The 26343-nt window shown below is 36.6% G+C and overlaps 1 protein-coding gene and 1 pseudogene across 1 annotated transcript in view; one reads left to right on the top strand and one right to left on the bottom strand.

Moving 5' to 3' along the window:
* WDR64 (WD repeat domain 64) overlaps nt 1-26343 on the top strand; it is a 115912-nt gene that overhangs the window by 22480 nt on the left and 67089 nt on the right. The window contains exons 6-10 of the mRNA XM_023523192.1: nt 2547-2576; nt 3785-3895; nt 6446-6660; nt 15267-15401; nt 22196-22275. Coding sequence (XP_023378960.1) covers nt 2547-2576; nt 3785-3895; nt 6446-6660; nt 15267-15401; nt 22196-22275 — 571 coding nt within the window. The remainder of the gene's footprint in view (nt 1-2546; nt 2577-3784; nt 3896-6445; nt 6661-15266; nt 15402-22195; nt 22276-26343) is intronic.
* Nucleotides 14502-14620, bottom strand: LOC111731545 (annotated as a pseudogene).

Genomic DNA, 26343 nt, shown 5'->3' with positions numbered 1-26343 from the left:
CCTTCCTTCCTTCCTCTCTTTTGTTTTGACTATACATTATGCATATGTATTAGGTGCAGCAGAAACCATAAACCATATTTCAGAGTTATTCTAAAAAACAAAACCAAATATGGCCAAAATGAGGAGATTGCTGAGCCCCAGAAAAGTTTTTGAGATTTTTATAACTGTATTCAGCATTGTTTCTCAGGGTGTCTTGTTGAACCACATGGCATCAGAAAAATTAAAGGATGATCCTGGATGATTTCTCAGATAAAATCGAAATATCTCACAAGCCAAGTAATCTTGTCATAATCCTACTAAGTAATAAAGAATCCAAACAAAGACCTTAGACTTGGAGTAAGAAAATGGCTCAAATTCTAGGCTCTTTATTTTACTAGCGATGATGTTAAGTGGAAAACTTCATGAGCCAACGTATCTTTTCACATCTCTTTTCTTACATCTGTAAAATGTGGACAATAGGACCAGTCCTTTCTCCCTCAGAGGGTTGTATTGAAGGTCAAATGAGATAATGAATGCAGAAGCACTTTATGAACAATAAATTCCTATATAAATGTAAGGCATTGCTCTTAGTAATGTTATTTCTTTCTAAATTTATAAGTTTTGGACTTCTATTTTTAAAATATGAGAGTTTAATGAAATGTCTGATGATATAGTTTACATTGTATTTTAGTATGAAAATAGAAGGTGAATGGTATTAAATATAAAAAATAATTTCAATTGCTAGTTTATTTTCAACTAGAGGCAATAATGTTGTTAAAATTTCAACAACAATTTTCAGCTCCTCAGTGATCTTCATTACGGGCCCCCAGATTCTGTCAGGAGAGGCCCGCCTGCACTTGGAGGCGATGCAATGGGAGATTTTGAGCGTAGGTGTGGAGCCTGGGTCCTTGCCCAGCTGTGTATTATTTACCTCCATGCCTTAGTTCCTCCTCATTCAGACCCAGAAAACTTCCCTCCCTAGGTAGTTGTGTTGATTAAATGAGTTAATATAATGTGTTTAGCATCACTGTAAGCACTCAGCAAATGTTAGCAATTAGGATTACGAACAAATAATATAAAAACAAAATGAGAAAATTTTCCTCAATCTTTTTTTCAATACATTATTTCCCTTCTCCTTTTTTACCTTTTCCTCAAAAATAGAATTAAGATGGTATCTAAAGAAAAATGTGAGATGAAAAATAATAATCTTTATAATAAAACAGTTCAGGATTATGAGAAATAAATGAAGTGGCCTTATATTTCCAGAAACGTGTGTCTCTCTCTCACACACATACATCGCTTAAACAATTATTTTAAGATTTGATACACCAGGAATAAATGGTATATTGAATGTTGCATGCCTTACAAATAGGATGATGAATTCTATGGGAAAAGTAATTTGGTAGGGTAGGTCACAGGAATAATTTATTAAAAGGTAGTCATTAACAATGCAAAATATCTTATAATAGGATAATCCATAATTTAGATTCTATCTGAAGTCAAATAAATATATTTAAGGATTATCTTGGTGCTCTCTGGAGGTCTTGGTAATCTGGAGTGTAAATGTCATTCATAAAGATTCCTGGAGAAAAAAAGGCTAGATTTTAAAAATTCAAGATATCTATCAGGATTATGAAAGATTTAATGATAGTAAGATAATTTTAGTGACTTCTACTAAGGATGGAGGTTCAGAAACTGAAGAGGAGAAACCACAGGTGTTCTGTCTTCTACTCACGAATTTCCTTAGTACATTTCTTCCCATCTAGAAATAAGCTCCTGGTTGGAAAGCATTTTTGAACTCTTCAGATGAAAGACATATTGCAATGACCTCAATTAATAATTTTAGCATTCACCCTGATTTTTTCTTTTTCACATAATCCATTCCTTTCAGGCAGCCATTTCCTAGACATTCGAGCATGCAAAAGAAACCAGGTATTTCATACACTTCGATTAAACAATTAACACGCCTTAAGGGTCTAAAAGGCTGCCCATGTACATAATAGTTCTGCACCAATCTGTGATCTTCAACCACCATACTACCCAGAGCATGATATTCATTCAACAGATACTGAATAAAAGAGGAAGCCGACTGGATAGAATGTTCTTAATTCTCTCAATTACTTGAGAGAGCACTTTCAAATGAAGAAATGGTTTCTTCCTGCATCGCTTTATATTCATATTGACCTATTTAACATTCTTTTAACTACTCTTGCCATTGCTGTTAGTATTATTTTGCACTCCCAGTTTTTGATAGCAAATGTTGCTCTGAATAACTAAAGAATGTGAGACAGTCTGCAAATAGAAGGAACAAAAGAAATATTAAAGTATAAGACTCTAAGTGCACAGTCAGCAGGCTTAAAGACAAGCCACAAAAGCAGAAACCTAGGCCAAAGCAAACAACATTCCAAAGAGCAAGAATCTTCAGGGGAAGGAGAAACAGGGAGGAGAGACTGTGGAAGGTGAAAATGGCAAGTGAGATTAAACCAAGGAGTTACTGTGTCAAGAGCGTTCTCACCTTCAGCAGTAATGCCAACTAGATTTCATTGTTCTCTTTCTTCTGTCTATAGATGAGAGTGCATACCAGCACCAATGTTACAGTAAGTACATTTTTAAAATTCCTAATTAAGTGAAATTTAGGGCTATGACGATGGTTCCTCCATAACCAATCACAGTCTCAGTGAAGTGCTGTGAGAATAAGATGTTTTCATGGGTTGTTAATTTACGTTTATTGGCTGCAACTAAACCTCGCCCAACAGCAAAGGGGACCCAGATATTGTTTTCTGGAGTTAAACTGACCGCGGAGAATTGCTTGGAATCTGATTACTCCTGGAAGCTTCAATATAAAAGCTTCTCCTGAATTCTTCCGAGCGACCATTACTGGGAAATGTAAAAAATGGACACAACCCAGATTGTGAGAACAAGGAAATAATTTGAAATCATTTTATTTTAAACTTGGAAACAAGATAAAAATTCGAGTGCGATTTTGTAGTTAATTTAATCCGTGTTGCTAGTTGGGAAAGTAACCTTGCGGCAGCGGTACGGAGGCTCTCTCTCAGAATCCCACCCAGGTTTGATGAGAGCCAGGAGAAGGCTTAACTTTTCCCGCTGCTTGCATGTGGCAGGTGCGCTGAACCACAAAGGAGGGCACCAGGCAGTCTGGTTTCTCTCTAAGCCCCCGAGCCTTTGTTTCTTAAACTTAAAAAAACCTGTTAGAACTTCTAATAGGTTTTTACTGAAGATTCAAGGGCGTGTCTGAAACACTCGTGCAGTTCCTGGCACAGCCGGCCCTCCTAAGAGGGCGCGCTGTTCTCGTGCAGTACTGTGTTGTCCTTGCTGTTACTGACCCTACCCATGCCAACTCAGGGCAAGACACACGACAAGCTAATTGGCTTCAAGTCGATCATTGACCAGGTAAGCACTGAGGTCGTTCCTAGCTAAAAATCTTAAGCATGGAGACAGGGCCTGAGTACTCGATTAATCCAGTCTCCCTGTGTGTCCCTGTGAGGAAGTGTCTTCACTTGAGTGAACAGTGCACAAAGGTGCCCAACAGCTCCTTCAGTGGCTATGCACCAGGAAGCACCATGGTTCTCCAGCTGACAGTGCTGAGAAGCTTGGAGTGAGAGGACAAGGAGAGGATGAGAGCCTCTCCTCAAGATACCAAAGAAGAGGCATTGTAGGCTTCTCTGCAAACAATAGGGAAAAATAGGATTTTAATGTGACTAACCTGCTCTTTAGTAACTATCACCATGTGATAGAACGAAACACAATACATATACACCCCCCTCCAATTCTGTGCTTCTATCAGGATACCTCCTGGATTACAGGATGTGACTACCTCGCACAGCTGAAACGAATTGTTGCCACTACAGAAAGGACCATTATTGTCTGGGATTATAAAGCTCAAGGGAACAGCCAGGTACTGTGCCAAGAGAAATACTCAAAGAAATAAGACCATCTTTTCCATACTGGTAGGACATGAGTGACACTCTCTCTACTGAGTATCAGTTTTCTTATATGTAAAATGAGGAGGTTTAACTAAATAATCAAGTTCAGCATTAATATTCTGTGACTCTAGTTAAAAGAGAACATTCTTTCCATTTAATGTGTGTTTAATTTGGGGGCATTGTTTTGTTTCCTCTTTTGTATAGTTTAGTATTTGAGAGAAAGACTAATTCCATTATTTTATACCTTCTCTGAATCCAAGTATTAACATTTTGTTTATGCTCATGTTATCAAGTTCAAATCTTTTCTCTCCAGTTCAGCTTCATTTGGTAAGAAGATTACTAAAATCAAATGCCTAATTCTGGCAAAAAATCTAGTGGAACAGATGTTAATGTTAACACCTTCAGTGGCTGAGCTGTTACCACTTAACCAAATCACAATATTTATTGAGCATTTGCAGACATGTAGAAGTAATGAACATTTTCCTGCATGCAAACAAAATTCAGGATCTCATGAATAAACATAATATACAATATAATGATGCAAAGAAATTATACAGTAAAAAGAAACAAGTGCAATAAGGGCTCAGGTAGGGGTGAGGTTATAAAAAAAATGCCCTCAGGATGCAAGCTGATTTGAAAGACATGGAGGATTAAGAAATATTTTAACCTTCCTTTCTGTCCCTAGTCACAGTGAAAAACTAAATTTCTCATGCTTGTCCACAATCTTGTAACCAACTAGAAATGTCAGGATGATTTTTTAAAAGGCAACTGATTGCTTAATGTACTTTATTATGTGATGTGTCCCTATCTCGTGTCCTGTCGTTTGATGGTAACTTCTCCTTCCAGCTCTCTCTTGTTTTCACTCTTGCTTTTCAATTGTGTTTCCAGTCCCTTGAAAGTGTGTTCTTCCTCTCTTCAGTCCCCATCCCTCCTCTCTCTTCCCGCCCAGCTATGCCCACTGGGTGGGTCATCTGGGCTAAAGTCATCATCACCTTCCATTTTCTTAAATCTCTATCCTTCAAAACTGTCATCCAGGATAGACGCTACAGCTCTTCTCTGCTGAGTAGAGGCTGAGCACTGCTGGTGAAACACACAAAGCCATACTCGTTGGTTTCACTGCAGATTCAGGGTCTGCAGACTCACCTGAGCACACAGTAGCTTCTGTCAGTCTCTTTCGTATCCTCATCAGCTCACTTTCCCATTCCTGACCAGGATTCCAAAATCCCATTATTCTTCTCAAGTCCTCTCCCTCTCAGCTGATGAACTTGCCCCTATTTTCTTGAGAAAACTGAGTCTCTGAGATTTTACCTCTTTCAAATTCCAGCCTTCCCACCTACAGCTTTAAATATGAATACTCTCATACTTCCCTCTTTCTTCTTTTCTCTCTCTGAAGATGAAATTTCCTTGCATCTGACACTCTCATCCCTCCTGCCTCATCCAGGACAAGGCTCCATGGCCTCTTCCCTATCTTTTTGTCACTAATCTCTCCTTCTAGGCTCCTTCCTCTTAACCACTTCTGAATCTTCCTCTCAGCTACTTCGGGCCCCAGATCAAATGTCACCTTCCCTGACCGTGGGATCTAAAGTGGCCTCTTTAGTCACTCTTCATCACAGCACTCTGCTCTATTTCCTCACACGCACTTTCCATTATCTAAAATTATCTATTTTATTCCTCCATCTTTCCCCACTAGAATGGAAGCCCACAAAGTCGGAAACCTGTCTTGTTGATCATGGTATGGCCAGTGCCTAGAGTAGTTCTTGGCATATTGTAGGTACTCAATAAATATTTGTTGAATGACTGAATGAACCTCTAAATATGTTCGAGTTTTACTCATTCTGCAGGGAATGAAACAAATTAAATTTTTTAGAAATATTTTTTCTTCCATCTTAAATAGAGACTGAGTTCCAGGAGAGCAATCGCTGTATAGCTTAGTGAACTCAATTTAATAGCAGAGTCAGCTAGACAAATGCTTGTCGAACATTTCTGTATAAACTTGGGTATTAGGATATTTTTCTCCAGATAACTAACTCCTTGTAAAATAATTGGGACTGTAATATTTGATTTACCTTTTTATCATCCAATTTTATGTCAATGGTCTAAACATTGTCCAAAAAGCAGAATCCGAAGCAATTTAGGACTGAAATATATCTAATTCTTATAACCCAGTCATTAAGTAGTCAGGATCAGACCTTTTATGCTTTTTGTTAATATTGCCTTACAAATCCAAGACAGGGACATTCACAGTATTACATTGGGAAAATCTCATTACTACTGAGAGAGAAGTAGGTACCTCACCATTTCCTCCCCAAAACACCTCAAAACACAATGTTGGGCTCACAGTGAATATTCATTAACTTTTACTTGGTTAACTTTGTTTTCAAGCCCTTTAACCTTTGGGAGTGTCTAGAGTGAGAAACATCAGAAGTAAAACTTTTATTAAATAATAGGGATAATATTTAAATTTAATACTTAGATATTTAGAGCAATGTGATAACTTATTAAAAGTATTCTTCTGTTTCTAGGAAAACTATTTTGTCATAAAGCCTATGGATCACTGCCTCCTTTGTGTGTGTGTAGTGTCTCTGCCTGACCATCTCTGCCGAGATGACATCCTCTTGGGGGATGATGGTGGTTTTGTGAACAAATTCACAGTAAACAGTGATGACTTTGGATTAAAGCAGGCAAAATCCAAAAAAAAATCACAAAATCAGATCTTAGACTCGAAGAACTTTAAAAGGTAAGAGTATTACATGGGTAGTTCAATGGATTTAATATAGACATTGTTCAAGGATTTATATAATAAAAATAATGTGCCAGACAGATGGTGGAGCAGGTAAATGTTCTACCTGCCTCCTCTTACAACCACATAAAAATTACAACTGAACTACATAACACGCAATGAAGAACACACAGAAGAGGCTACTTCGAGACTGGTAGGAAGGCAAAGACACAAAACGACCTGGTCCCACTCCTGCAAATGGTGGCTGAAATAGCTGCAGAGTCTCCCCTGAGGAGCACCAGGGACACATGGGGAGGAACTGATTGTCTGGCTTCAGGGTGAGGGCTGGAGTGGTAGTTCTCTCCCAGACAGAAGTCCTGGTAGAAGGTATTGTTCCTTTGTTGAGCCCTTCCTCATGTGCCTTGTAGACCTTGGCAACCATCATATCTAAGTCTCCATCAATGTAGCTAACACTGGTCACCCCACCCTGGTGACTCCCCGAGACCTCACCCCTCCCAACGTGTGGGCCCACCCAAGCCATTTCCATTGGCTTTTCCATACAAACAGCCTGTCTTGACTTATGCTGCAAATTTTCTTAACATCTCTCAAAGGCTCACAGATCCTAAACAAGCAGCATATGGCCTCAGTGTGCTCCATACCTCTTACTGAGCAGTCCCAACCCCGGCACTAGCGGCAGCTGGTCTTGGTTCCTGGATCAGTCTCTTGAGGCACTTCCAAGCCCAGCATAGTGGCAGCCATTTGCAGACTGCTTGGTGGCTCATGCCAGGTGGACCCAGGCAGGGCACAGGCTGCAGCTGAACTTAGCCTGTGGCAGGGCCCTTTCCAGGAGGCCTAACCTGCGTGCCCAGTGCTCAGCCTCAGTCTGAGCCAGAGCACCACCCGGGGTCACCTGAGGACAACATACCAAAAGGGCAAACAAGGCAAGCACTAAAGCTCTGCTAAAGCGAATGCTATTCTGTAGGGTCAGACCCTATAAAACAGCTTCTCCACTGGTCACTGCTAGTCAACATAACCAATCAGTGTGAGGGTCAATTCCTTTCATTAAAGAGCAAACACCAGCCAAGGCCCAATTACAGCAGGAGGGCACATACAACTCATACAAGGGACACACCTGGGGCACCTGGAGCAGGTGACCAGGGACACCATGCCAGTGGGCCCCACAAGATACCTACTACATAAGGCCACTCTGCTCAGACAATGAGATAAAACAGCTCTGCCTAATACATAGAAACAAACACTGGGAGGCAGCCAAAATGGAAAGACAAACACACATGGCCCAAATAAAGAACAGAATTAAGATCCCGAAAAAGAACTCAACTAAATGGAGACAAGCAATCTACCAGATGCAGAGTTCAAAACACTGTTTATAAGGATGCTCAATAATCTTAGGGGAAGAGTAGAGGAACTCAGTGAGAACTTTAACAGAGAGATAGAAAACATAAAAGTGGAGATAGAAAATATAAAAAAAAAAAACCACTCAGAAATAAAGAATACAATAACTGAAATGAAGAATACCTTAGGAGGAATTAGACTTAGTAGATTAGATGAAGCAGGGGACTGAAGCAGGGGACTGAAGCAGCAATTTAGAAGATTAGATAGCAGAAAACACCCCATTAGAACAGCAACAAGAAATAAGAATTAAAAAAATGAGGATAGTTTAAGGGACCTCTGGGACAACATCAAACATGTCAACATTCACATCATAGGGATAGCAGAAGGAGAAGAGAGAGAGCAAGGAATTGAAAACCTATTTCAAGAAATGATGACTGAAAATTTCCCTAACCTGGTGAACAAAACAGAGATACAACTCCAGGAAGTGCAGAGTCCCAAAAAATTTGAACCCAAAGAGATTCACATCAAGACATATTATAATTACAATGCCAAAGGTTAAAGACAAATAGAATCTTAAAAGCAGCAAGAGAAAACAGTTACCTACAAAGGAGCTCCCATAAGACTGTCAGTTGATTTCTCAACAGAAACTTTGCAGGCCAGAAGAGATTGACAGGAAATATCCAAAGTGATGAAAAACAAGGACCTACAACCAAGATTACTCTACCTAGCAAAGCTACCATTTGGAATTGAAGGATGGATAAAAAGCTTCCCAGAAAAGAAAGAGCTAAAAGAGTTTATCAACACCAAACAACTATTACAAGAAATATTAGGGGCACTTCTTTAAGAAGAAGAAGAAAAAAGATAAAAAATATGAAAAATAAAATGGCAATAACTACATGTCTATCAACAATTACTTCAAATGAAAAAGGATTAAATGCTTCAATCAAAAGATAGGGTGGCTGAAAGGATAAGAAAACAAAACCCTTAAATATGCTGCTTACAAGAGACACGCCAAATCGAAAGACATACACAGAATGAAAGTAAAGGGATGAAAAAAAGTGTTTCATGAAAATGAAAACAAACAAATCAAAAAAGCTGGAGTAACAATACTTACACCAGACAAAATAGACTTTAAAACAAAGACTATAGTAAGAGACAAAGCAGGACCCAGTAATCTCGCTTCTGGGTATTTATCTGAACAAACCTAAAACACTACTTTGAAGGGACATGTATATTCATATGTTTATTGCAGCATTATTTACAATAGCCAAGATATGGAGGCCACCTGGGTGTCCATCAGTAGATGAATGGATAAAGAAGAGGTGGTACTTATACAAAATGAAATATTACTCAGCCACAAAAAAGAATGAAATATTGTCATCTGCAACAACATGGATGGACCTAGAGCATATCATGCTGAGTGGAGTAAGTCAGACTAAGGAAGACCAGTGTATATGTGGAATCTAGAGAACAGGATAAACAAACAATAGAAACAAGGTCACAGATACAAAGGGCATTTTGATGGTTGTCAGATTGGGGAGTATGGGGATAGGTGAAGGGGGGAAAGGATTAAGAAGTACTAATTGGTAGTTACAACATAGTCATGGGGATGAGAGTTGAGCTTGGGGAATATAGTCAGTATTGTAATAACTGCATAGTGTCAGATGGGTACTGGATTTATTGGGGTGATCACTTCATAAGTTATATAAATGTCTAATCACTGTGTCATATACCTGAAACTAACGTAATATTGTATGTTGACTATAACTAAAATAAATAAAAATATTTAAAAAATAATTTAAAAAACCCAATGTGTCAGACACCATAATAAAGTTTGAAACACAAACTGAGCAAGGAATGCCTCTTACCTCAAGTTACTTCCAATAGAGAAGACAGACAGGAAAATTAGCAACTGAGATTACTATTTTAAGTGCTATTGACAATTAAAATCTATAGAATCTATAGGTTTGTGAATGAATTAAGAGTTAAATTAAAAAATTAAATTATGAAAAAGCCATAAAATGTATATGTGACTATTTACTAGCACTTGAATATAGAAAAAGATTCTAAACAAAAGCAATAGATACAGAATTCAAATAAAAAATTTGATAAACTTGACTCTACACAAAGTAAAAATTTCTGGGCATCAAAAAAATTTTTTAAGTAAAAAATTGAAATAAATATTTATAACAAATATGATAAACAGCAGGTTAATACTCTTTAATAGGAATTAATATTCAGTTTAAAAACAATAATTCCCCAAGAGAAAAATGAGCAAAGGTCATGAACAGATAATCTGCACACATACACACACAGTACAAATGGTCAATAAACATTTCCAAATGATCATCAAGCAAAAATGCTAATAACAATTCTCTCCAACTGATGAGATTATGAGTGATATTTATTGTCTTATTTAGAATCGTAGTGTCTCTGAAGTTTTTAAACTAAGGCTTATATTTCTTTTATTAGCAGAAAAAAAATTGTATTAAGTATATCCTCTCTATTAACAACAACAAAAAAAACACCTCACTTAAAATCGGTATAATTTCTCACTTATAAAATTGCAGAAGATTAAAAATGAAGAAGAGGCCCTGAGATGGGTATTCTAACATACTGCTGGTGGTGGAAGTTATGGGTTGAATTTCTTTCTGGAAAACAATTTGGGCAGATGCGTCAAGGATCTCAATAAACATTTATACATTGGGACCTGGGATCCCAATGTGTTTAAAAATATAAGTATGGTTATCACAATGTTATTTCTAATGGTAAAACATCTAGTGTCCAACAATATGGAAATGGTTAATTTGAATGATTAATAATTTAAATAAATAATTCTGATATTACATAAATGTATAATATATAGTAAAATATAATGTTATATAAATATATATTTACATATTTTATAACGTGCACACATATGGAATATATTTACATGTAAAATATATGTTTCATCAGATGTCTAAAAATATTTAAGGTACCAGATGCATTCAATGAATCATAGTATTAGGGAATGCCATGTACCCCCCATTAAATTATGTTTTGAAAAATATATAATATGAATAATGTCCATAATATAATATTAAGTAAAAAAATATTAAGTAAAACAACTTTTAATTTTTATGTACATATGAATTCGTTTTTTTATATTTTCATTTTTATTTATTTTTCCCAGGTTTATTGAGATGTAATAGACAATTAGTTGCTCATATTTACATTGTACAATTCACTGAGTTTTTTTCGCTTACAGTTGGCCTACGATAGTATATTATTTTCAGTTGTACAGCATGGTGATTAAAGATCTATACAATTCACAAAGTGATCGCCCCACTAAATCCAGTACCCACTTTACATCTCCATGGCCATTTTGTAACTATCCATTTGTACTTCGGAATCCCTCTGCCCTTTTTCACCATCTCCCACCCCTCCTCCCATCTAGTAGCTCTCAAAATATTCTCTGTATCTATGAGTTTGTCTCCATTCTTGTCATTGTTGCTTATTTTGTTCTTTAGATTCCACATGTACACGAAATCATGTGGCATTCGTCTCTCTGTCTGACTTACTTCTTCATTCAGCACAATACCCTTTAGGTCCATCAAGGCAATATCTTTTTCCAGCCCCTTCCTTTTGTTCTGGGTATGTCTTTAACTCTGAAATGAATCTCTTATAGGCAGCATATATAGGGGTCTTGTTTTCTTACTCATTCAACCACTCTATCTTTTTGTTGGAGTACTTAATTCTTTTCAATTTGCAGTACTTGTTGATAGGAATGTAGTTATTATCATTCTTTATTCCTGTTTTTGATACATGTTTTTCTTCATAAAAAAGTCCCTCCAACATTTCCTATAATACTGGCTTGGTGTTGATGAATTCCTTTAGCTTTTGTCTGGGAAGCTCTTTATCTGTTCTTTGATTCTAAAAGATAGCTTTGCAGGATAAAGTAGTCTTGGTTTTAGATCTTGGGTTTTCATCACTTTGAATATTTCCTGCTAATCCCTTCTGTCCTGTAAAGTTTCTTTAGAGAAATCAGCTGCCAGTCTTATGGGTGCTCCCTTGTAGGTAACTAGTTGCTTTTCTCCTGCTGCTTCTAAGATTCTCTCTTTGTATTTAAGCTTTGGCATTTTAATTATGATGTGTCTTGATGTGGGCCTTTTGGGGGTCATCTTTTTGGGAACTCTCTGCACTTCCTAGAATTGTTTGTCTATTTCCTTCAACAGGTTAGGGAAGTTTTCTATCATTTTTTCTTTAAATAATTTTTCAACTTTCTGTTCTCCATCTTCTCCTTCAGGTACCCAATATGACAGGGCCGTTTTTACATTTAATCTCATTCCGTAGGCTTCTTAAACTATTATGATATTCTTGGCTTCTTTTATCTTGTTGTTCTGATCAAGTGTCCTTGGCTTCCCCATCCTCTTTATCAGTGGTCCGATCCTCTTCTTCATCCACTCTGTTAATTCCTTCTAGTATACTCTTCATCTCAGATAATTATTCTTCATTTCTGACTGATTCCCTTTTATCATTTCCATTTCCATTTTTGTTTTTTTATTTCTTTGTTTAAGTTTTCACTGAGGTCATCTACCTTCCCCTAAGTTCATTGAGCATCTCTATAACCAGTGTTTTGCACTCTGCATCTGTTAGGTTGTTTGACTCCATTTTTCCTTGATCTTTGTTCTCTTCTTTCATATGATTTCTGCTTCATTGTCTTCCCATTTTGGCTGTGTCTGTTTCTATGTACTAAGCAAAGCTCCTAAGTCTCCTGGTCTTATTAGTGTGGCTTTGTGTAGTAGGTGTCCAGTGGCACAGTCCTGAGAGGGCTCAGCTGCAGGCCAAGTTTAGCCCCAGCCTGTGTCCCTCCAGGGCCATCTGTTAAGATTCAGCAAGCAATCCACAGATGTTGTGCTTATAGTTGCCTTAAAAGGCCACGCCAGAAACCGAGGTCAGCTGCCACCAGTGTGGGTCTTCGAGCTGCCCAGCAAGGGACACAGGACTTGCCGAGGACACATCTAGATGTGGTTTGGGTAGGGCTGTGAGTTGGGGGAGGTGGAGTTTCATGGAATCATCTAGATAGAGCGACCTCTGTTACCCAGTCTGATGATGTCTCAGCTATGGTGGTGCTGCATCCACATGCTGAGAGAGGGGAGGGCTCCACAGAAGGACAATGGATACTGCCGGCACTTCTGTACAGAGCGAGTCTTGCCTCGGCCCTCACTCAGACAACTCTGTGTCTCCCTGTAGGTCCCTGGTGCCCGCTATGCAGCCTAACAGGCGCTGGTGCTCAGAGCAAGCAAGTCTATCACCTTGTAAGTCCAGTCGCAGACACGGCCCCTTTAAGAGGTGTCTGCAGCTGCCGCAGCCTCTGCCCCGCTCAGCTGCTCAAGACCAGGCAGCTTGTGTCTTCGCCCCCTCCTAAATTCTATCGTTACAGGTTAATGTTTTATTTCTGTCCCTAGTTGTAGGGCTTTTGTTCATCTAGACTCTCAGGTGACTCTGCTTGCTCTTTGCTCTATGGTTCTGTCACACCTTTGATGTGACAAGAGGGGATGAACAAAGCCTCTATTGTCTGCACCATGTTACCCAGTCCTTCCAAACGAATTCAGTTTTATAGATTGTGTATGTTTGTCTGTATTTCTATTTAGAAAAATATTGAGTATGAATATCTAAAAATATTAATGATGATTTTCTATGGGACTTCAGAGAGGTAATTTTTATTTTTTTCTTTATGTTTTTCTACATTCTAAATTTTGTTCAATGAAACTTTTGGGATAAGAAAAAATACTTCTAAATATATAGGGTTATACTTTGTTATTAATGTAAAACATATTATAACACAGAGTTATAAAAAACCTAAAAATTCAGGATCGTACTTTATTAATTTAACAAATATTTTATCTCAGAGTTAGAATATACAATTAAAAGCTTATTATAATGGTTACTACAAGGAATTAAGATTAGTCCTTTGCCAGAACTCAAAGAACAACACAATAATTAAGTATCTGGTTCCATTTTACTGCTTTCATATATGAGTAGTAGTATTTAGTTCCACCAAAGTATTAGATTCTGATGGGGAGCTTTCCTAATATCAAATGTGCTGCTCTGTAAACTATCAGCCATTTCATTCTAATTATGATAAGCTTTTAGAATAGATGCTGAGACATGACTCTTCTCCTTATTGAAATGTGAGAAAATGTCAGAAAACCTTTCAGAAATTTCCATAGCCTATTTTCCATCCCTATTTCTATTAGACAGATATGATAGAAATATGATAGGGGATCTGAGGAATCTGAGGACTCTGGATATAGTTAAATGAATACTAGTTTATGTTGGTTCTTTTGGATGATTACTTGCATGTGGATGACTGAATCATATAGATGAGCATCATGTACATGATTTAATTATTCAAGATTGAAGTGTATTTTTTTTTTAGGCGAGGCAACCCCTGGTTGACTTCACAGATTGCAAGGACCTTGTCAGTTTATAATCCCTTATTTATTTATTTTATTTTTTTATGCCTACAGCACCTGCTCTTCCTAGGTGGTCTCCCATCCAGGTACCAACCAGGCCCAACCCTGCTTAGCTTCTGAGATTAGACAAGATCAGGCTTGTTCAGGGTAGCATGGCCATAGACAATGAAGTTTATTTATAGGCTGAGTGTTGAGGCATTTTCCTACACCAAAAAATCCTCTAACCAAATGGGGTGAAATGTACTAAAGTCAAATGATAATTGAATTCTGGAGCCATTATTAAAGTTTTCCTGCATTTGACATCCACTTAACTCATTCATATTGAATGGGTGGCAGTGGGAGTGTGAGCAGCAAACACTGGTATGCAAAACACTGTGCAACTCAAGGAAAGAAGTAGACAGAGATCAAAATTTAACACTATCTGGCATGGAAAAATAATCTCCCTCTCCACGCTCATGTAACATATAAAACAATATGAAACAGAATTCTTCATGTGGATGACCAGAATTTTTTTAGTAAAAAAGTAATTCCAATAGTGAACTGAAATTCTTCTATATTACTTTTTAAATTCTAAAACTATAGATCAAAATTTGGTGATAACCTTTTATTTTTCCATTTTAAATAAGCTAGGTGATGAAAATTTAGTTAAATAGTTAAAAGTGACAATGCACAGGACAGTATTATATATTACAATTTTTACCTCTGTTCAACTGCAGTTTATTAAACTCAAAATGAAATGCCAAATACACACTCAACATGATGTGTCTGTGTGTCTAACATAACCCTTCCTTTTTTTCTTTTAATTCCCAGTGTGAAAAGGAAGCTACATAATGACTGGGTTATGAAAATTAGATATATTTCAGCCCTAAATTGCTTTGGATCCTGTTCTTTAGACAGTGTTCATTCGTTAGTTTTGGAATCCTTGAAGAGACTGGAGGATAATTTGTAAGTACAATAGTTTATATATATGAATATTCTGTGACTTTCAGGCTTTTTATAACTGATAACCCCATGACAGACTTTGAGCTTTCAAACTGGTTTTTAGAAAAATCAAATGTTAATTATTCTATTCTATTAACAAAATTAATTAGATTTTTAGGAGGAAATTGATGTTAATGATGCAAATTATAACATGATGAATCATCCTACTGGCAATTTTGCTCATTTGTTGTTTTTTGTTATAGTATAATCTATTGCAATAAATCAATAGAGTTGTTATCTATAACTACATTTTCCAAATAGAGTTCTATTGGTAAAACTATATATTTTTAAAATCTATATATCTTTAAAATCATTTTTACAGGTCAATTGGCTAACCAATAGCCTGTGAGTATCTGCAATACAATCATCACATTCCATGTGTAATAAATACACAAGGTAGCTTTCTTATAGACAGCTGAATTTGAAAAGCATGGTTAAATATTTATTAATAAATATTATATGCAGCAACTGTATGTTAATAGTTATATTAATATGTGATAATAGTAAATATATAGTAACTATAAGAGAGCTATTGTATTTTAATTTTCAGTTTTAAAAATGCATTACGATATATGCAACAATGTGGATAAGCCTCAAAAACCTTATGCTAAGTGCCAGAAGCTAGACATCAAAGACTACATATTGGATGATTCCATTGAAATAAAATGTCCAGAAAAGACAAATTTATAGAGACAGAAAGTAGATCAATAGATATCTAAGAGAGAGGTGGAAGCAGGGATCCCAAGTGGGCAAAGGGACCTTTCCGGAGTGATAAAAATATTCTAAAACTTATTAGGGCGAGTGTTACACAACTCTGTATGTTTATTATAATTAAATTGAATACTTCCAAACAGGTAAATTTTATTATATGTAAATTATACCTCAATAAAGCTTTCTTTTAAAAATGCATTGAGACTTCCAATTTCTAGTATGGCCTATAAGGAGTTTGGAAGTCATCACTCAATCCCAACATTGGACATATTTTTTTTTCTTTTTTAGAAAAAGATGAAAATGTTTACCTTACTGTAGTGTGTAACATATTGCACTGAGAAATGAATTAAAAACTTTTCATGGTAATTTAAAAATCATTTCTTAACACCAGATCTGATTATACAAATATCATTTCTATGGCATAATTAATTGTGGAGTTTCATTTAGTTTCTGTAACAGAATTAACTGCCAGTGATTACACTCTGAAGTATCAAAGGAATGAGTTTCTGAAATATTTAATTAAGAAGTAGATGCAACTTTATTTCTAGTTTGGTTTTATACTATGTTGGCAAATCATGATACATTTATAACCATAAAGAAACATTGTAAAAGCATATGCAAATATTTTTTTTGTGCTCCAATAGAAGATACATATTCTACTTTAACAACCAGAAAAAAGATTTTCATTTCCAAGATACACAAATATACAACCATATTTTTAGCAGCACAAATATTTCTAGTACACTTACCAGGGTAATTCTAATAGTTAGTTAATATGACAACTGGAAAACTGTGCAGGACATGCAGTTCAGCTATGAATCAAGGAGTCTATCAGTTATTCAAAAAATATTTACTAAGCCACTATGCATTAAGCACTGTGTACAATATAAATATGTTTAAGTCATAACCCCTGTCTTTAAATGCTTAAAATCTAAGTGAAAGACAAGAAATACAAACATAAAATCAGTGGTATGCTGAAGCCAGATCATACCAGCTCATGAAAGTTGATTGCTAAGATTTCTGGAATTTGGCACACTCGTTAAACACGGCCATCGTTAAAAAAGTAAATTACATAAGCTCACAATTCAACTATATTAAAAACAGGCAATATACACTTAAAACTCATCACGTCCTGTTTATTTTACTACATTTTACTATTATCTATGTTCTCGAGGGTTTTAAGCCCTCGAGAACATAGAAGTAATGATGTTCGACTGTACATCTTTTCCCAACTCCATGTTCAGAGATGCCACAGTGCTAGTATGAAATCAGCCATGATAGGAATATATATACCATGGAAAACAGCAAATGTTATAAACCCATATGACTCCTTTCTTTCCCTCAATGCCCCATAATACATCAATCACCAAATTTGTCTATATTGCCTTATAAACACTTGTTGAATCTGTCTTATCTTCCATACCTCTATCCCTCTAGGCTCTTATCTCTAACTATTTATTTGCCTCACATTTATCCCTGCCAAAACTATTGTCTATTTATCTTCCAGAGTATGAAGATGATATCCGACCATCTCAAAACCTTTCACATTTCTTCATCCCCTACCATAGCACTTCCATAGTCTGGCGCCCCAAATCCTCTCTGCCTCACTCTCTTCACGGCTCTTCACTGCCTGTACTTAGGTTCCTATAACTCCGAACTTCTTGCTGCTCTCTGGATGCCCCATGATGGAACTTTGTACATGTTTGGTGCCTAAAATATTCTACCCACTCTTCTTTTTACTTCTTCTCTTCCTTCAACCCCTCAAATCCCTTTTGGGAGGGAGGAAAAAAAGTTATTTTATTTTTTTTCCAGTTTCGTCAAGATGTAATTGACCCCATAATCTTTAAGGATCAGATAGTGCCAGTTCTACTCTCTGTCGTATTCCATAAATTTGGTATTTAGTAATTATAAACACTCAGATTATCTAAAAGGTTCTGTTTTTCCAACTAGCCAGTACTTTCTGCTTTGCTTTGAAAAGCATATATTTTGCAATAATAAGGAGTTTGTCTTTGAGCCCAATTTTGAGCTTCCTAGTATTTACCATATCTCCTGGAATTTGGTTGATGATACATTCAGCCCAAGGGAGTCAGGAAACTGTGAAATAAAAACACTCAGACAGCCTCAGCAAATGGTGATCATTGATTTATTCAGTCAGATTCTGACTGAGCTTTCCAACTGCTTCCTTGGGCCAGTCTCCGCCTAAATCTAGCAGCTAAAGCAAGTTCTCAAGTGATTCAGGGCAATCATGTCCTCCTGAATCACCAGGGCCACTGGAGCATTATCTCAATAGGGGAATCAGATCTGCTCCATTCCAAGAGTCAACACATTCCCACGTCTGTAATTTCCTATAATGAGTCTTGAGCTGAACCAGATGAAACTGCATTTATACTCATATGTAATTGGCCAGCTGTTAAAAGGGAGCCAGCACAGCTCCCTATAAGGCTGGGGGAAAAAAACAACTTTCAAAAAATTTCCATTTCAAAAATTATTATTATTATTGTTATAATTCCGCATGACAATTTCACAAATGGAGTTTTGTGCCAGCAAGAAAATAAAAACCTGTAGTTAATTATGCTATGTAAAGTATGTTGGCCTGTTGCAAGACATATGCTGAAACTTTAACCCTTCAATAGCTTGACAATTTCCAGGAAATGAACAAATAACTGCTCGGCATTATCTTTTTTTTTTTTTTTGTAGTGTTATTTTTTTAAAAAAATTTATTTAAATCAGTTTCAAGTATACAGTATATTGGTTAGGCATCTATATAGTTCATAAAACAATCCCCCCAATCACTCCTTCTCTCCCCTGGCCTCCACCTAGCCAGCATATCAACGCTAGCTGCATTCCCTCTTCAGCATTACTTTTTATCAGTTATCCAACTCAGAGGCAGATTGGAAAGTGTACGGTGCCCCTTGGTAGGGTTGCTCTGGAGCCAGAGAGAACTGGTTTTTGTCCTAGCGCTCACCAGTTTTGTGACAATTGAACTTCTCAATTGTTTTGTGACAATTAGCTCTTCTCAGCTTCAATTTTTCCATCTGTAAAGGGGAATAAATATACTTACCTTATAGTCTTATAAAATTACCTAAGTTAACTCACATAAAGTGCCTGACTTAACGTCTCACACATACTGCTGAATTAATGTGAGTTCCTCTTTTCTTTCCTTAATGAAGATACTAAAAAAGCATTTTTAAAAAAAGAATTTGAATACGGAGAACAGGTGGAGCTATTATAGGCCTGTACTGGTTTGGGCTTCATGTTCCTGTATCTCGAACAGGAGTTAGAAAACCCCAGGGGCCAAATCCAGCAGGCCATCTGTTTTTGTAACAGATGTAAACTAAGAATAGTTTTTAAATTTTAAAATGATTGAAAAAATCAAAAGAAAAATAATATATCATCACCCATGGAAATTATATGAAATTCAGATTTTATTGCTCATGAAGTCATATGGGAACACAGCCATACTTTCTCATTTACATATTAGTTATGGCTATTTTCCTGCCACATCAGCAGAGTTGAGTAGTTGTGGCAACAGAGACTATATGGCAAAGTCTAATATTTAGTATCCAGTTCCTTAAAGAAAGAGTTTGCCAACTCCTGATCTAGAGTTTTCTACGACACCTTCCCTTGCCCCTTAGGAATGGACACAATGTGGATCAATGACACCTGATAATCCAGAGTGAGGACCAATTAAAAAAAATACCTTTACCTGAGGAACCCTGAAATTTCTTACTCCACATCATCAAGGAGAAAATGAAAATTCTTTCTTCCTTGTCCTCTGCCCTTGCTCCCACAAACTACTCCCATGACCAAAGGGAGAAAAGATGGAAGGGCCCACTGCTTACTCAGCGGCCCTTGTTCTTGAGCAAGCTCACAGTCCCCGTGGAATGCCTTCATGTTTAGACATCACTTTACATTCAGTAAACAACCCCAATCACGTAGCATATGCCCCTGTAGAGTTATCTCCTTACCTTCCCTCTGATGACCCAGCTTCCCTCTGGATTAGAGCTCGCGAATATGAGTCACACAGAAGGAAAAACTGTGATGAAATATGCTGTGATTCAGGCAAGGTCTTTTGACAGTAGAGTGTCTTTTTTTTAAAATATTTTGAAGAAATTTTTAGAAAATGTTTCTTTTTCAAGTACAAATTAGTGGATAGATGGTCACCAAGAGGGGGAGCATGGCAGAGGGAATGCAGTCAGCACTAATATAATGGCAAGGTGGAGAGCCAGAGGAGAGAAAGAGCAATCAGAAGAATCAATTTATAAACTATATCAATGTCGAACCAATGTACTGTATACTTGAAACTAATAATAAAACTATTTTTTTTGATTTGCCTAATTTCAGGAAGAAAGGCAAAACCAATGATGAACTTCCATCTATTTAATTGTTGCTATGAAAATATGTAATCGGTATTCACACCAGTGAATGATATTTATAAAATGTTTTGCTCTGTGTGAATATGCCCCTAACTAATATTATTTTATATGGACAAAGCAAGCTTTAAAAAGTCAATTTGGACTTTTTTGTTAGTTTCATTGTGTCTATAGTTTCAACGTAAAGCTTTTTCTACATTTTCCCCAAAAGCATTTCTGGAAAAATAGTTTTCCTTCTGTTTCTATGTGGCATGATGGAAGCAGCCACATCAATTGAGTGATGTCTGTGGGAGCTAAATTCTAGTTTTGACTTCAACGATAAATAAATAAGTAATCTGGGAAAAAAAAGAAAATGTTTCCTTTTCAAAAGTGCTATTATATCAAGAGTGCTAGAGAAAAAGTCAGAGGGAATTTGCAGAATCAATACAATTCTGTTCTTCGAGATTCTGGAAAATGGTATTGTCAACTGGGTATTTGTCCCTTAAGGGTATTCAAACAAATATTTATTGGGAGCCTTCTATGTTCAAAGTCACATGGTATCTCCATTTTATTTTGTTACAGAATGGACAAAATGGGCCAACATATATACTAAAATTATATGGTGGGCCAACATATATACTAAAATTATATGGACAAAATGGGCCAACATATATACTAAAATTATATGCCTTCAGGGAAAACATGGTATTGGAGAGAAAATAATGCAAAAGACATTATTTAGTTGGTGTGGGTAGGAGTGTGATGTATAGAATGGGCCTCTATGAGAAAGCAACATTTAAGCTGACACCTGCAGGTGGACGGTTGTTAATGTGATTAGGATCTGGGGGAAGAACAGCTTTGCCCATTAAGTGCAGAAGCTCTTGAGGAGGGAAAAAGCTCCATACAGCCAGGAAGGAAGCTAATGAGAACATCGTGGCTAGATCATAAAGTGTGGGGAAGAGGAGGGTATGGGATGAGCCCAGAAAGGTGACCGCGACTACCAGGGTTAGGTAAGCCAGGTAAAGAAATGTGGCTCATCTTAGAGCTTCAGGAAGTCACTAGAGAAAGTGGTGTGATCTAATTCATGTTTTACACAGATCACTCCGGCTATAGTATGACAATGGGGTTTGGGGAGGGAAGCTAAGAAATTAGCAGTTTAGTGCATAGTTCTGGTAAGAGGGGATGGACGGTTGAACCAAGATACTGCAGTGAGAACGGAAAGAAATGATGAGATGTCAGGTATATTTTAGAGGCAAAATCAGGAGGACTTGATAGCAGGTTGGATGTGGGTGGTGAGAGAGGAGGAAGTGTCCAAATGTGTTCCTGGCACATGTGCTACCCAACGGACTCATTTGCCACCCAATATCCTTTCACGATTACAACATGATATATCTCTGTCCATCTTTACCACCAACACAACCACGACCCCAAGGGGAAGGGCTGGATTTTTTTTCTTAAGTAGAAACAACACAAAGTGCTTTGCTAACATCACCACATTTTTGGAGTAAATAGATTCTGTGGGTCAGTGAGGATTTGATAATTACTTGTAATGTTTTCTGTGTATAAATAGATTTATAACCAACTGAAAAGTGAACCTATTAAACACAATCTTTAATTTATAATCTATAATTTATAAATTATAAATAGTTTCACAAAGAAAAATATATAAGGTTTACGTTAAATTGTGTTTCCCAGGCCTGTCAGAGAGTTTTCCATGCCAAGAGGAGCAAACACTTTCTGTTACTGTATAAAAGCAAATGTGATTGTCACTGGAGGTAAGAAAACAACGGTTCACATTGCACAGAGATTTTCTACTTTGTAAACAATGCTCTCCTTCATTAACATAGTTATAGAATTTTTATAAAGTCATAAAATTTTACTGCTGGAAAAACCTTTTAGAGAATTTTTAAATTTATGTAAAGTCAAATCTATCAGCCTTTTTCTTTGTGACTTCTGGATTTGATGGTACACTTCGAAAGGCCTTCTCTAGCCCAGAATATGTGAAACAAATTGTTCTGTATATAACAATAATGTTTTTATTGTTTCATTTTATATTTTAACTTTAGATCTTTATCTAGAACTTATTTCAATGTGTGAGAGCATGTGTTCCTCACCTGGGACACATGTGTGGGCTTTAAAGGAACCCTGAAGCCTCCTGAAGCTGAATGACACTTGCGTTTATGCACATTTTTCTGTAGAGAAACTCTGAAATTTTATCACATTGCAAAGGAGTCCATGATCAAAAAAGTCAAGAGTGCATGCTTTAGAGTTAACAGAGAAGAGGGCCAAAAAGAGTCTTGAAAAATGCCAACACTTAGGGGCTAAGTGGGGTAAAAGATAGGAAACCAGGTCATCTGCTGAGAGTAAGGGGAAGATAGTATAAGAAAGTGGGAGAAAGTAGAGGACTGAAATATTCTTTGAGCCTCAAAATCCTTATCTGTTAATACTAGGGTTCTAATACAGTGCAAAGCTTTCAGCCTGAGGGCCAGAGTCAGACATCTAGATGCAAATCCTGGCTTTTTTGCTAGAGTTGCATGGCCTTGGGCAGGTTATTTAACTTCTCTATGTTTTTCAATCTCATCTGTAAGTGGAGCTGATAACAGTACCTAGTCACAAGATTATTATAAGAATTAAATTCAAATAAAGTACTTAACAGTGTCTTGCACATAATAGGTGCTCAATACAAATTTCCCAATAATACTACTACAATAACAAACCACCAACTTCCTATGGTGGTGTTTAGATTAGACTAATGTGTGCCTGGTACACAGTCGGTTCTCGATAAATATTAATTCGTTTACAACACATTGGCAAAATTACTTTGTTCAGTTGTGTGAAGGTTTCATTGGAATAAAACGAAATCTGAGATTCCATTTAGGAGGCTGTTAACAGGAGTCATGGGTGAGATGGTGAGGGTCTGAATTATTGTAGATGGCATGGAAAAAATGAAGAAAGAGGCAATCTCAAAGATGTGGGAAATACATTATTCATAAAACCCAGAGACAGAATGATATTGGGGATAAGAGGAATCAACCAACTCTTAGTTTGGAAGGTGGGGAAATGGAAGAATAGCGGCTGTATTGACAGCTACACAGAATTAGGAAAAAGGTATTTACATGGAAAAGGAGAGCAAACGAAATCTCAGTTTTGAACTTAAATGTCAAGGGCTGATCTAACATTTCCAAGACGACATTCCTCTGGTGAGAGAACAGGTATTTGGAGAAAGGGGATGTGAGGACTCTGGAGTTGCCTGCAGGTAGGAGGAGAGGAGCTCCCAGTGGCAGCTCAAGGAGATCGGGGTCACCTTCAGAGGCAGTTAGATTTGAAAGAAGTAAGCAAACAAAAACACAAACCCAAGCAAACATCAAGAAAATGGCCTGAACTGGAGATTGGAATTTTAAAAAGGAAAAGAGCAAAAAAAAAATTTTTTTTAAGAAAACTGTTATCAAAAGAAAAAAATCAACAAATGTACCACTTGGTAAGAGTTTAGGGCAAAAATATTTATTAGAAAAGCCAAGATTTTAAATGAGTAAGTGCTGTTGGCCCTTTCCATGTAAGATTTCTTCAAATACCTTCCCCCAAACACATACAACAGGCAATGTTTGTCTTCTTACCAAGAGTGTCCTGTCTCAGTTCCAAGGGCCGATGTTGATACATGTAAAGATGCTGAGCTCTCACTTCACGACTGGGTGAGCTCCCCGAGGGCATAAAGTTAATATTTTTCAAATACATGGTGTATTTGAAGTTTATATTTAGCCTGTTCTCAACTATGGGCCTTCTGAACCACTTACTTTAAATTAGCTTATGGTTCAAATATTATTTCAAAAAATTATGTAGTAATCTATAGGAAAGCAAAACAAATCAAAACAATGCAATAGGAGAGCTGGGTTTAGTCATAGCCTGGCCACTAACCAAATGTATGATTTTCAACAATTACTCTCTTCCTGTTGCCCATTTTCCTTATCTGATAAAATGAGGTTAGATTACATAAATTCAAAGATCTCTTCGAGCTTAAAATACTCCAATTCCATTGTTTAAAGAAATTCCTGTTCATTGAGAGATAAACTGAAATAGTCTCTGGAAAATTTCAAACCCAGTTTGCCAATTAGAACTTATTCAATATATAGTCACAGATTTGTGTATTCAGGAAAACAAAGCATTAATTGGCTATAAACTTCTAAATTTCAACTAAGGACATCAAAAAAAAGAAAGGCATGTGGACAAGAAGTATGCAGAGCTGTACGTGGGAGTCATGGCTTGAACTGATGGAGCCAGTTTCCCAAAGCTTGGTAGCTATGATTGTAAAAACAAACAGGATTCTGGGTGTTTAAAATGCACTAATTAACATTATCTTTTAAGGACCTCCATACTGAATCTAGAACACATAAGGGAACAAATACTGAAATTAGATGTTTCCAAAAGAAGGAGTGGAAGGCTTGTATCACAATTTCTTAATCCTCATTGCCTCTTCCTGAGTTGATGACTATCTTGGATTATCACTTGTGATGGAAATGGGCACGTTTCCTGGCCTGGACCATGTGTCAAAAGGGGGTGGTGAGCACTGCAAGAAATGAAGGAAGGAAAAATTAGTAGTGGTGAGAGAGGAAGCATCACCATTGGAATCAAACTGTGATGGATGCTGCACCCAGCACTACATGTCTTCAGTTAGGTTAAAAACACTAGCCTTCTACCTACTTCAACTCAAACCTTGCACACAAAACCCTTTGAAAAAGTGGTACTTAAATGCATGGCCAATGTGAGATTTGATTTCTAAAATATTATTGTTCCAAAAAGATGTTCTGTCATGTAAATCTTAACCAATTTCTTTGGATAACCCTTTGTTCTCACACACAAAAAAATACAAAATATAAGAATTTACCAGCTTTTATAGACTTTGTAATCTTACATATTTTATTCATTTTTAGGGAAAAAAAATGTGTTTGATAAAGCTCTGGGATTCAAACTACTTCAAATGGATCAAGACATTTGACTCTCATTAACCTCAGTGTTTATTATATTATAAGATTCCCATACAGCTTTGAAAACTTATTAATACTTATTAATTATAGGCTGTCTAGGTCTCTTACAAAGGCAAGAAAGCATTTAGCAGTATGACTGACAAGCAACTAATAATTTTCACTATGCATAATTTATTGAATTGTCACAGTTGTGTAGCCTCTATTAGTAGAAAATGCAATCCTTCAATAACTGAAAATACATTTTTCTCAGGAGGATACTCTTGTTGATTAGTGATTCAGACAAGCACATTGCTAAATGTACTGCATGTACCAGCTGATGACTCAAAATATACCATGAAAGCAGCTTTGCCAGGCGTAATTGGATGTGTTAAACGTGCCCAGACATTTAATGCGCTTGAAAAAAAATGGAAGCTCTTGCAGAAAAAAGAAGGGGGAGGAGGAGAAGCCAAAATGGGACAATGTATTTACCAAAAAAACCTGCAAATTTCCTAAGCATTATTTTGGGGATCGTTAAGAATTTTTTACCCAATAGTTGTCTCCATTGGCCATTTTAAAAATTAAACTCCTAGTTTGTAAAGTCAAGTGTATAAAAACAAGTATTTACCATCTAAGATATTCTGGGGTCTCTTCATATGTTTGTAAATGTTTCATTCCAAAATATTTATTACACAGCTGCTATGGACTAGGCAGTACAAAGGTCATTAAGATCAGATTGTATTTCTAACCTTCAGGAATTCAAAATATAATAGTACAAATAAGACATATTTAAGATGGCTATCATACAAAGTACAGCATGAGTCAACAGGTAAATAATAATAATGATCATACAGATGAAATACTGTAGGCATTGAAAGCTTAGTATCA

Source organism: Pteropus vampyrus, unplaced genomic scaffold, assembly GCF_000151845.1.
Source record: "Pteropus vampyrus isolate Shadow unplaced genomic scaffold, Pvam_2.0 Scaffold383, whole genome shotgun sequence".
Classification (NCBI taxonomy): Eukaryota; Metazoa; Chordata; class Mammalia; order Chiroptera; family Pteropodidae; genus Pteropus; species Pteropus vampyrus.
Note: the sequence above shows the minus strand (reverse complement) of the source record. Positions and strands in the feature narration are given on the sequence as shown.